We start from the raw sequence: 13229 nt of genomic DNA, 5'->3' as shown, positions 1-13229 counted from the left end.
GCAGCATGGCTTCTGCTCAAATCAAAACAAACAGGCGACAGATCACTCCCAAATGATAACCCCTTTCATTGTCTCTCAGACTAATCTAGGATGTCCAGTGCCCACACACAAAGTTTCTGGTAGTTTATTTAAGCAGACACACAGGGAGAAAAAAAGAGTAAAAACTAACCTTAAGAAATCCCCAGAAGCTTTCCAGCTTCTCTGGGTGGTGCTTCTGACTCTAATCACAATAGTCTGCTTTTGTTGTGGGATTTACCACAAGATAATTGGCCTTGACATTGGTTAGAGGACCTCATTTTTGGCATAAGATCCAGAACTCCTGTTGCAGTAAATTATTCTGTGGTAGAAGCAGTAACAATGTGGATTTTCTTGCTTAAATCAGAAACTAGACATGTTTTTGATATCTTCAAGTCTGATTTCATGTCATTTTGTTTAAAAATTAGGTAATAGATTTCTGGTATAAATTTCGACTTGGCTGACTGGCTGTCTGCACTCGAAAGAGGCCTCTTGTAACCACAGTGGTCAGCAGAGCAGGGTGCAGATGTCTGTAGGTTCCAGCATACTCAGACCTAGCAGCACAGGGGTGGCAAACCAGAGGGCCGTCTGGAGGCAGTGGCCTGAGGCAGCTGGCATCAGACTGGGGAGACACTTGGGAAAGGGCTTGAGAGAGAGAAGTGGAGGAAGCAAAAAGGAAGCTGTGTTCACTGTTAACTGGAAGGGGAACTGAGGCGCTGTGCTGTGCCAGGGAAACAAGAAAGCTTCGCTTGGAGGTGAAGGAAAGAGATGCCTTAAAGGAGGAGTAAAGAACCATTTATTTTTAAGGACACTCAGAAAATAACCTCGTGAAACACAAGGCTGGTTTCAGAAGCATGTGTTTAAAAACATACAACTAATTTGGAAAAGTAAATAGTCAGAATACAAAAAAAAAAAAAACACAACAAAAATAGGCCAATGAAAGCAGTCTGGGTCACTATACAATACACTAGAGTGTTCTGGGGAGGAGCATCGGCTTCGGCGTTTGACCACTGAGTTTCAGACACTGTGCGACCTATTTGGGCAAGTTATTTAACTTTTCTAAGCTTCTGTTTTCTCATGTGTGAAGTGAAACGAATAATAGTACCTATCTCATACGATTGTTGAGAGGATTCAATGAGGCAGTGCTTTTAAAAGTACTCTGTATAATGCTTAGTACAATATCAATAAAAGTGAATTCCTGTCATTATTATTACTATTAAATATGGATTTACTATCAGAGTAAAACTATATTTTGTATCACACTAGATAATCAATGAATTTCTTTACACTGTGGCAGAACCTTTTCGAGGTAAAGTGAGGCTTAAATCACTTTGTTATTTGAGGATCCCAGTGTATCAACAGATGAAGACATGCCAAAATAGGATATCAAATTCTTCTGTGTTACAAATGTTTGCATTTTAAAAAGTAATGCCTTTAACACCAAAAGTACAATACAATATCATTGGGCTACTCACATGCTAATTAGAGAATTGATGAAATATACCAAGTCACAGTGCACTCTAGGAAGTATAGTTGTAGGTAACAAAATATAAATTTAAGACTGTGTAGTGTCTTCTTTTAATCCTGTTAGTCTATCTCTGAAAATGTATATAGTCTCTTTTGAACGGAGAATCAAAAGTTTAAATTTGAGATGTTTTGTCATTCCCACCCTTCTCTCAGTCATGTCCCCTGTGTTGCATAGTGGGTCTCTTTTGCCATAGTCTGGAAGATTATCAAAGGTACCATTTTAGTTCCCTGATACTTACTTGAAAATATGAGATGCAGTAATTCTATTTAATTTAGTCCCCTTTACCAAAGGGGACATTGATAACAGCTCTGGACTGAAATACCTCAACACATAACAATGCACATAAAATGAAACTCTAAAACAACTCAATAGCATCTACCACTTATTGAATGCCTACTGTATACGAGGTGTTTTAGGTATACAAAGTACATAATCCTCTAAATAAGGTAAAGAAATCGAGGCTTCAAGAGGTCCTATGGCTACTGGAAGGTGAGCAAGAGCAAAGGATTAAGTCAGGTCTCTGCCTCTGTCATGCCAAATGACTGAGGAATTGTCTTTACAACACTGCTCCAAAATATGCCTCATAGTCCTATTCTGCACAGTTGTCAGTAGGACTGTGCCCTTTGAGGAAGAGCTCCTAGAACCTAGAGAAAATAAGGTATTTTGTTGTGGTATACAGTAGCATAAAAGGAGCTTTGAAATTTAGAGACTAAGGATTCTGATGGCGTAGAGGTCCTTTGTGGAAGGCTCATTTTAGACTGTGGAATAGGGCTACGGATGTGCAGGCAATGGCCAGAATATCTTATTCTTTAATCTCCAGTGCTGAGTATTATCCTCTGCCCAGTTTTGATAATACTTGCTACATAAAGCCAGGTATTATTTCCACTTAAGGATTCATATTCTCTTTTAAGTAGTTGTATTTGATAGATTATTAACTCCCTGGGGTTCATCTTTGCAAACTGATCTTCATTAGATACGAGGTTATTTACAAGAGGGAAAGACAAACAAGAAATTCAAAGATTGCTATTGACTTCTTGAGGGAATGGGGGTGAGGTCAATTTTTATAGCTGATTTTGAAAAGATGTGCATAACTTTCAAGCCAATAAAATTACATATATTGCTCAACATTGTCATGCATTTTACTGATGATACAACTGGAAATTCAGTGAGTTACTTTTTTTTTTTTTTTTACTTAGCTATTATGAAATGAATTTATCAATATATGAAATGGAGTAATGTTAGCTCTAACCTTAGATTTAACCCCTTCAATTGATAGATTAAGTGTCAGAGTTCTGTAATAATCCTGATAGGAGTACTATTAACGTTAAGATGATACTTATTAGGGTACATATAGCTACAACATTGTCTTTTCCCAAAGAACTATGGCCAAATGTAATGTATTTCCAATTTATTTGAAGCTTATTCAGTAATTTACTTGTGAGCTAATAGAGAATTATGCAGATACTAAAAACTATTAAAATTTGGGGCTACTTTTTGAGTAACAATAATGGTAAATTATTGAATACTTACTTATGCTGAGTGAATTATACAGATTATTGCAGATACAACAAACTTATAAGATAGGCACTATCATCCTCTCTATGAGGTTGAAAAACACAATATTCAGAGATGTTAAATAATTTGTCCAAGTCCACACAGCTAGTAGATAGCAGAGCTGAGATTTAGACCAGGCTTATATGAAACATATTTCCTTTTCACCATTACACATACCTCTCAATTAGAGCCTACAAATTTCTTAGAGGCTGTATAGTGTAGTGGTTAAGAATGTCAATTCTGGAGCCAGACTGTTCTGGCTCAAATACTAGCTCTGCTTCTTCCTGGCTCTAGGAACTAGTGCATAGCAATTCTTATTCCTCTGAACTCTCCACTTGCCCTTGGGAAACTTATTTAAACTCTGTGTACCTCAGTTTCCTCATATGTAAAATGGGGATGACAATAATACCTACAACATCAGACCTTTCTGAAGATTGAATAACTTAATGTATCTAAAGTGGTTGGTACAATGTCTGGCATATAGTAAGTCCCAAATTAGAGTAAATATTATTATCCTAGAGAAATGATGCTATGTGTCAGGTATGTATTTCATATTATAAAGAATTATGTTCTACTGCATTGTGGTGTAAGTGATTTGAACATTTGCCATTTTGATCTTAATCTCAAAGAGGTTGAGTAAAACCTATAAGATACTTACAAATTTAACTGAGGAGCATAGACTAGACATGCTATTTTTAGCATTGTCCTCCTGTAGAGAAAGCCAGATTAGAATCTCTAATAGGTAATGTAAAAAGACGTGCAATTTATAGGTTTAATCTCCTAATGAAGCAAACTTCGTTGCCTTCATTTATAGATACTGTAAAAGTCTAAAGGATCAGCAAACAGGAGCTTTGACAACATAAATAAATAGTTCCATTGCAATGGGCAAAGCTAGACTCTACTCCAGGACTCTTCTTGCGATTTGGAAACCATGCCACAATGCTGGACTCTATCAGGAACAGCTCAAACTCTTTACTTGGGCTGGGAGGGGGGGTTCTTAGCCATCTCTACTCATATCAGCTGCATGTGTGTACTTTTACAAATATCTACAACTTTTGTTTTGATGTGCACATTCATTATTTGTAAAGCCCAGTACTTGCCAGCTATTCCTGTTTGTGAAATCTGCAGTGTTTGAATTTTGACTTTACAATTGATCTGTAAAGGAAGGAAAAATGCTTTTTAGGAAAGTAATTTCCGATAGACAAAGCTTGAGCCTGCTGGCCAGATTTTCCATTTTGTTAATTGATTAGTCAGTCAGTTGGTAAGGGCCTATTTGAAACCAGCTGTGTGCCTAGCACTGTACTAAATTAATATAGTACACGAGGCATTAATTCTGTACCCAGTGAGCTTTCAGAGAATGCTATAGTCAGAGAAGCCAGACATATACATGAATAGGTTAGCAAATAATAGTTTGTTGTACACACATGCACACACAGAATACGTTGCATGGTGCTCCACATAATGTATAATGGAATACTAATTTTGATTATATAGACAAGAGCAAGTAAAGCTCTGAGGGAGGGAGATTACTATGCATTAGGGCCACGCGTAGGCCATTCTTGAGGAAGGGGACTTGAGGTTTGGGTAGGGTCAGGCTGGTGGAAAGTACAGGTAAAGATTCCTATTTTAGCATGAAGGAGAGCATGAACACATGGGGGAAATGTGAAAATGTTCAGTAATAAATAAGGAGGCCATCCTAGGAATTTCTTCTGGCAGTAAGAAATGTAAAATATGTAGGGTGAAATAATATTTTGGAAACTCTTGAAAGCTGGATTTCTTCAATTATAATTACCTATGCTCACTTATTTTTTTAGTCTCTTTTTATGCTGATAATGGCGATGAGGAGCAGGACCAACATGACAGTTAGCGTATGATTCTGCATCCACGGGATCAGTGGTCACATAGAAGCGGCCTCAGAAGTCATGTCCTTCAAACAGCCAGCCATTGTAGGAGTGCTTTCTAAGTTTAGCTTGAACTCTTTGAGGGCTAGAGAGCTCACCACTTTCCAAGGGAGCTAGTTTCTTTGTGGAATACCTCCTAATGCTAGAAAGTTCTTTCTTCTTAAGTAGGCCATACTCTGCCTTTCTGCTACTTCGTAGATGGGTTCTGATCCTCTTCTTTGGTCACTTCTGGAACAAATCTCTTCCTTTTTTGTGAAGAAAATCATTCAAGCATTTAAAGATGATTATATTCACATTCCTTCTCCACCACCCTCTCTCTCATATATCTAAGCTCATTATATCTTTTCTTCTGTAGAACAGGTAACCCAGACTTTTCATTTGTTTTCCTTCTCATTCACTAGTTCATTCATTCATTCCATGTATTCAACAGATTTTTGTTGAGTGCTTCCTATGTTCCAGGCACTGCTTAAGCTCTGGGACTACATCAGTGAAAAATCCTATCTTCATGAAGCTTCCATTCTAGTGGGGGATGTCAGACAATGAATGAGTGAATGAATGAATAAATAAATAAGTAAATATCAAACAGTAATAAATGCCTTAGAACAAAGTAAAGGAAGGAAAGGGGTAGGGAGCTTTAGAGGATGGATTGCAATTTTAAACTGAGTGGCTATCGAAAACCTCACTGAGAAGATTCACTTGAGCAAAGACCTGAGGAGGTGAGGGAGCTAGCCGTACAGATACCTGGGAGAACTAGGCAGAGAGAACAGCAATTGCAAAGATCTCAGGGAGAGGTTGTGCCTGGCTTGTTCAAGAAATACTGAGGCCAGAGCAATAGGAGCAGAATGAGTAGGTGGGGTGAGTACTAGATGTCAGAGGTGGTGGAGAGCCACATGCTGAAAGGACCTGTTGGCCATTGTGAAGACTCTGAATTTGAATCTGGGTCAGATGGAAAGACAGTGAAGAGTTACGAGCAGAAGAGTATTGTGATCTGACTTAGGTTTTAAAAAGATCACTCTATCTACTGTGTTGAAATATTGTCTGAAGGGGATGTGCCCTGAACTAAGGAGGCAGGCTCTTACAGTAAACCAGATTAGCATTGATGGTGGCTTGAACCAGGTTTGTAGAGGTAGAGGTGGCAAAAGTGGAGGGATTTTGGATATAATCCAGTAGGATTTGCTGATGGATTAGATATAGGGATATAGGATTGGCCCCAGCAGTCAGAAAGATGAAGTAATCATTAACCAAGATCTGAAAGGCCATGAGAGGAGCCCAGTACATGGGAGAATGATCAGGAGTTCAGTTTTGCACCTTTATTTATCTCTCAGTCTTATTGTGAGGATTAAAGGAGATAATGTGGAAACATCTAAGCATTGTCCATAGCACATAATAAGAGGTCAATTCAAATTTATTTAATACATATATAGATATTTTGATTTTAAAATACTGCAAAGAAATGACCATCTATTCTTTGCAAAAAGAAAATGTCCTTCATGAAAAGAAAATGTATCATTTGATAGTTTGCATATGGTATGTAGAGTTTATATTATAGATTAGCTCACCATATTGGGAAATCTGTAAAATGGGTTAATAGTGCAGTAAAAGTTTTCACTCTACACTCATTACGCGACTAAGGCAAAAATATTTTTATTGCAATTATCCAAATTCAGTAAAAAATTTAATGAGGTGCTTACTGCCTTGGGTAGGTTAGTATAAAATTTAATTTGTGTTAATTTTCCCAAAACTTAGGAAGCAAGAAGTATACTGTTTTTAGAATTTGATTCTATGAAAGCAAAAACAGTATCTCATCAGATGTTTCTATACATAGATTTAGATTCCTCTATCATCTTCTTTGGGGCAATCAAAAAATCACCACGAGCATCATAGAAAATGCATCAATATCAGGCACTTAGTATCAACTGGATACCTACAGGCTCTATAGAAATCAGGAATTCTTATGGGATATAGTGAGCATAGTGTATCTGTATATTGAATATCTAGAAAGGAAAGAGTGATGGAATTCAAGTCAGGTGACCTAGGTTCAAATCCCAGCAGTGCTGATTATTGAATGCAGGACCTTAAGCAAGGCCTCATTTTCTTCATCTGAAAACTGGGCATAATAATACCTCATGGGGTTGCCATGTTAACTGAATGAAGTAATATATATGTAAATATTTATATATTATGTTAGTCAAAGGTTAAGGCATCATTATTATGCCTCCTAGTGTTTGAAAGAGGTTGTTAAAGATAGCATTATCAGATATCCCACAGTGTGATTCTAGGCCATTTCCATCATTTCTCCTTCTACCAGGCTGGAAGGCGTGCAGACCTTTTTGAGAAGTTATGCTCCTTCAGGACGTGTCAAAGAATAGCTGGTAACTAAGCTAGCTCTTCACAAATTCAGAGTATTTTGCTTTTAGACTGAGGTGGATAGAAGTTTCAGTGTAGGGGGGTCAGTAAGAATGCTTCAAGTGATGGACTGACCTGAGGCCAAGTATTAACAGGTGGAAGGACTTTCCAGGACTTCCCTGACCCCAGCTTTTATAAATAGATGGAAACTGAGGCTCAGAAAAGAGAGTCACAATGACATTTTGAAGTGAATTAATAATACTGTCCATAGAGGTTGAGAAACACTTGGTGAATATTGCATCCATGAGAATATTGTTTCAGTCATAGTCTTTGAGCTAGGTAGTAGATCTTTCATTCTTTCAACCAGTTACTATGCCTTAAGGGAAACTGAGAGACAGATGGCCATGTCTCCCTGCAGAGGGAGAGACTGCCCTTTGTAAAGGGTCTGGTAAGTTTATTTGAACTAGAGCGTCATGACGACGGACTGAGCTGGTGTGACCATGCCCTGGCACCCGCTGGGATCTAGGATGAGGCAGCGTGTTATTCTGTTAAGTGGTGGAGCTCTCACTGTTCTTCACTCCTGACTCCTCCAACCCCAGCTCCAGCCCAGGGCCACAGGACTCATGACATCCAAGATGATCCTTTCATAATTAGGAAATAGAAGCTTCAAGGAGCTTCCCTACAAGTTCAGCCACGGAAATAAGTAGACATTTACACGGATACCAAATACATGCTTTGCCGAATCTGACTCTGGGATATACTGGATCCTTTCTCATCTTGATCTTTCCTTTGTACAGTTCTCAAACCAAGGTGAAGACACAAACCTGCTTAACAGTATCATTATAGTATGTCTCATATTACCAGCCTATTTTTTTGTCATGTCCTGGGAGATCTTAAAAAATGATCTCACATGTAACTTTGTGGAATTAACTATAGTATTTGTTCCAAATGCCAAGGGGTTATCAAAGCTTTGCTTTCATGTTGCAAAACCATCGATAAATTGCTCCATTGTATTGCTTAACACCAATCACATCATCAGGGAGATTTGCAGGACTCCTCCAGGAAACACCTTTGTCACATTTTGTCATTTGCTTAGAATTTCAAACAGAGCCCCCTTTTAGAATGTGTGAGGGGTGAATTCCGATGCCACACAGAAGAACATATGCATATAGATATTTCCCTCTGTTTTATTTTATTTTTTGAATCTATACAGGCAGCAGCCTCAGATTCCAATCACCACAGGAACAGGTGTTGTGTATCCTGGTGCTATTACTATGGCAACTACCACACCATCACCTCAGATGACATCTGACTGCTCTAGCACCTCCGCCAGTCCAGAGCCCAGCCTCCCGGTCATCCAGAGCACTTATGGTATGAAGACAGACGGCGGAAGCCTAGCTGGAAATGAAATGATTAATGGAGAGGATGAGATGGAAATGTATGACGACTATGAAGATGATCCCAAATCAGACTATAGCAGTGAAAATGAAGCCCCGGAAGCTGTCAGTGCCAACTGAGGAGTGTTTGTTTGCTGAATTAAAATACTCTGACATTTCACCTCCCCTCCCCCAACAGAAAAGTTCTTAAAGAGCCCGCATGCATTTGTGGCTCCACAATTACATCAGCAGAATGGTCTTAATTGTTTCGTAAAGCGTGAGACAGATTAAGTTTTCCCAGATTTTTCATGAACTTGAGTTTTTTGTCGTTATTGTTATTGTTGTTGTTGTTTTTTAATTTAGGTGAAGACATATTAAATATGAGACACCAGGACTTGAAAACTTATCTCAACCCATAGCTGTCTTACAAGTCTTATATTTTGTCTTACTTTTTTTCTTTTGGATGTTGATAAAGGTTTAAGTTACTGTTTTAGATGGGGTTAAACATTCTCACTCAGGTATGCTGTGCCAGCCTACAAGTTGTGAATGTGTTTTTATTCTGAATTATTTTAGAAAACAACTGAGAATTTCATATTGTGAAACAGAACAAGTCCACGGCGTGTGCAGCTGCATGTAGAGCATATTCAAAAGGCCTCAGAATTCCATTTTTCCATGTGTAGAGTTAAACTTTGAATGTGCCAAACTTTTTCATAACTTTTGAATCTTAATATTTTGAAAGTCTTAAAGGAGACACTGCAAAGTCTTAGACAATCTTTGGCATCTTAAAATAAAATAGCAAACCACACATTTTTTTTTTTCAGAAAATGGTGAAGTACTCAGGAATCTGGAGACAAGATATTGTAAGGAATGAACAAGGTTGCCACAGTGCATGTACCCAATTGTGTTTGCCTCTTGACGTGCCATCAGTGTGTGACGTGGTACGACGTCCACACACCAGAGCGATCACCACACCAGACACCGACATGGTGGTCTTCTCTGCCTGAGACCACCTCTCACTACATCCATTATCCCTTTGCCTTTAACCCTGACATTCAGTCTTAACACATTTTCTCTTAAATAATTTATTCATTCCAGAATGTCAAGGGTCCACTTACTATTTATTTAAAAAAATTGTTGGTGGCATTAATTTAATAATTCTTTTTTCTTACCCTCTTTCCCCAAAGAACTTTTCAGCCCTTTTCACCTCCTTCTCCTGCTAGATACAAAGGTGTACATAGTGATTTTTTGTCCCCAGAACATCTGGAAGCATTTCTGAAACAAGATACTACTAAATACCTATATTGTTGTTTTTGAACATCAGTGTATATATGGCTATAGAGCTGTGTATTTGGATACAGGTGTAGAGATTTACACTTCAACAGGTATGCCCCTGAGGTTCCCCGTGACTTTGAATCTTTTGCCAGAATTTTCCCCTAATTCAATTAAGCAACACGTGGTAGGATCTGCATCAGTGGCATTTCCCCTCAATGCCATTCAGCAGCAAGGGTCAACAGTGGTGACTGCCAGGCAGGAGAGTCCCGCAGCCAATCCTAAAGCCCAAAGCTGCGGTCCACATAGGAGTCCACAGGGATGCTGTCACGGGCTGGCACCTTTACACTGAGCTGCCTTGTCCCATCTGGCACATCTAGGGAGTTCTTTGCAAAATCCCCAGGATGCAAGAAGCCACATGACAGCCTCAAAGCAAAGATAGAGGCAAATAGTCGTGATACATCCAGAGAATGAAAGAAAACCATAGGGAAGGAGAAGGAGGGGAAATACATTCCCTAAATGGGATGTTCCTACTGTTAACTCTGGGGAACAGATCACTCCTGGGGCAGCAGACGAGTTCCTCTGGCTCACTCCCTCCATCTGTGGCTGCATGGGGGTCATGCCTACGTGTGAACAAGATTAACTGCCCTTGTCACACAAGGATTTTTCTGGAGATGTGCTGATGGGCTGGGAAGCAGTGAGGCTTCATTCCCCATCTCCTAACTGCAGGGAGCTCGGCCATGCCATTTTGACCTTCCTGAAACCAGGACCGATTGCCTAGGGGGGGAGCCTCACCCAGAGTACTTTGATGGGAGAATGTCAGCAAATGGGACAGTTCACCTCATGGGACAACCAGAATCTGATCACCAGGACATAGGAACGGCCCCATCAGATTTCTTGAGCCATTTTGTCACTTGGAAGAAAATAGTGTACCTTCATATTTATTTAAGAGTGCTCAAGGCCATACCTAATAGCAATAAATAGGTCTAGCCAAGACATTACTGTCTATGTCATTAGCTAGGAGTGCTCTCTATAAACTGATTAAGGTACTGATAGGAATGTTTGGTTCTTAATATTGATTGGGGATTGGAACTTTGTTTTTGTACATTTATTTCAAATGAGGAGGAGGTCGTTTTCCTAAAAAAAAAAAAGAGTATTTATTATTGTCTTACTGGTTTCTTTTGATTATATACCTCTCCTCCTCAGTTCATTCTCACGTTTTTTTCTCTTTCTCTTTGACTCTTGCTCTTGCCCTCTCCCTCTCCTTTTTCATTTTGTTGCATAAGTAGAGTGCCGTATGGCTAGCATTGTATTGTATGTAATTAATTTTGCACAAAGGCAGACATTTAGAATAGTAGGTTAATTTTGTTTGTTTTTATGACCATGCCAAAATAATATTCTGGGCTGGTGGAGAACAAAGGACTGTTCTTTAGGACTGAAACTTGATTTTGCTTGTAGTTAAAAAAAAAAAAAAAAGAAACAAAAAAAGAAATCAACAAAAAAAACCAACAAAAAACACACACACTCACAGATGTTGTTTCGTAAGTGTTATAAGCACTGGATATAAATGGTATTTTTTATCACTTCTGACTAATGTGAAGCTGTTGTACGAAAACTACATGAACAAAAGTCATCTGTTTCGACTCGTGTGGGCTTGCCTCACAGTTGCCGGATTTGAGTCATTTTTATGTCTTGTTATTTCATTTATTTATGCAAAATACATGTGTGTATGAACACTTTGTTTTAGCTCCAGCTCTGCCTCAGTACTGGGGTTCAGTTACTTCTAGCCATGTTCTTAAAAATGAAAGGCTATTCAGGAATGATCTGATTGTAAACGTCTCTTTCATTGGGTCAAACAGTGATGCTGTATTTGAATCTAAATTCTGCACATAAGCAGTTTATTCTATTTATTAGCCAAGTTTGGCTCTAAATATCCATGGAAATTAAGAATGACAATCATAGGGATCACGTCATTTTATTTTCAGTGGGGCTTAAACAAAGTTTTTATGACTTCACCATCTCATTTTAGATTTTTCTAATTGTGTAAATATAACATAGAAATAGAATTTATTTTTGGTTCATGAATATTTAGTGAAATATAAGTTATGTATTTCCTTTTTGTTCTCTATCCATATATGTTGGTCCAGACTAGAAGTTGACGAGTCACTGTACCTCATGGGGTAGTGAATTATCAGCCACAGTGAGAAAGCAGAGTCCCACCTGTAGCTGGAGCAGTAAAACCCATCACTTGGGTTCTCATATAGTTTAGAACCCACTGTCCACAGACTCAGACTTTCACTTTTTTTTCGTATAGAAAGTTGATGAATTGAACATGGTGAATTTCCAGCACAGCTGGGAGAGAGTCAATTTGCTTTGTGAATCCACATAAATCTTATAAGGTAGTTCTGTGACCATTTAATAGCATGAAGCATGAATGCCATTATAAAGGCAAAAATCTTTCTCTGAGATTGGCCATTAATGAAAGTCCCACCATGCCAATTAAAAAATGTTAATCAACTTTTTTTTCCCATTGCTCCCTATTTCATAGTATCTTCAAATCAAAGGTAAAAATTACCTCCATTTTGTTAAAGAACTTGCAGGATCAGGATTTTCCTTGTCACTTAGAGTAGGGACACTGGCAGACAATCCTGTCCTAAACAATGGACCATATGGAATAGGAAGGAAGGAAGGAAAGGAAGAAGGAGAAGAAGGAGGAAAGGAAGAAAAAGGAAGAAAGAAAGAAAGAAAGAAAAGAAAGGGAAAGAGGAAGAAAGAAAAGAAAAAGGAAGGAAAGAAAGAAAGGAAGAAAGAAAGAAAAAAAAAAGAAAGAAAGAAAGAAAGGGAGAGAGAAAGAAAAGGTCAATCTGTGGACAGGAGCAGCCAGGGAGGCAGTTTTTCTGTTTCATTGGCAGATGCGATGCAGTATCTTTTTTCCAGGAAGGTACGAAAGCTTTGTTGTTTTCACCTGTATTCAGCTCACCCTTTTAGGAGCACATCAGTTTGCTTCATTTGGTATTTGATACACCCCAGCCTTGTCCTCAGGCCTGATTTGATTTGCCAGGGTCCTGACACCATCTCTCAGGCCAAGTTCTAAATTCAGGTGCGGGCTCACAGTGCTATTGAGCTTGTCAAATTCTGGCCTCCCCTGAACATTAGCCCCACTGGAGCCTGGGGTGTTTGAAAAGGGTGTGATCACTCTAGGGCTGAAATTAAAGGCTTCTTTCTTTTCCTTATGAAGCC

The 13229-nt window shown here is 38.7% G+C and overlaps 1 protein-coding gene across 13 annotated transcripts in view; it reads left to right on the top strand.

The window, feature by feature from the left end:
• The window catches only part of SOX6 (SRY-box transcription factor 6), a 621895-nt gene extending 610418 nt beyond the window's left edge, over window positions 1-11477 (top strand). For all 13 annotated transcript variants that reach the window (XM_036861756.1, XM_036861767.1, XM_036861768.1 and 10 more), the window contains one exon: window positions 8558-11477. In XM_036861756.1, the coding sequence (XP_036717651.1) occupies window positions 8558-8861 (304 nt within the window). In that variant the 3' untranslated portion in view covers window positions 8862-11477. The remainder of the gene's footprint in view (window positions 1-8557) is intronic.
• The last annotated feature ends 1752 nt before the right edge of the window (window positions 11478-13229 follow it).

This window comes from Balaenoptera musculus, chromosome 8 (assembly GCF_009873245.2).
Source record: "Balaenoptera musculus isolate JJ_BM4_2016_0621 chromosome 8, mBalMus1.pri.v3, whole genome shotgun sequence".
In the NCBI taxonomy this organism is placed as follows: Eukaryota; Metazoa; Chordata; class Mammalia; order Artiodactyla; family Balaenopteridae; genus Balaenoptera; species Balaenoptera musculus.
Note: the sequence above shows the minus strand (reverse complement) of the source record. Positions and strands in the feature narration are given on the sequence as shown.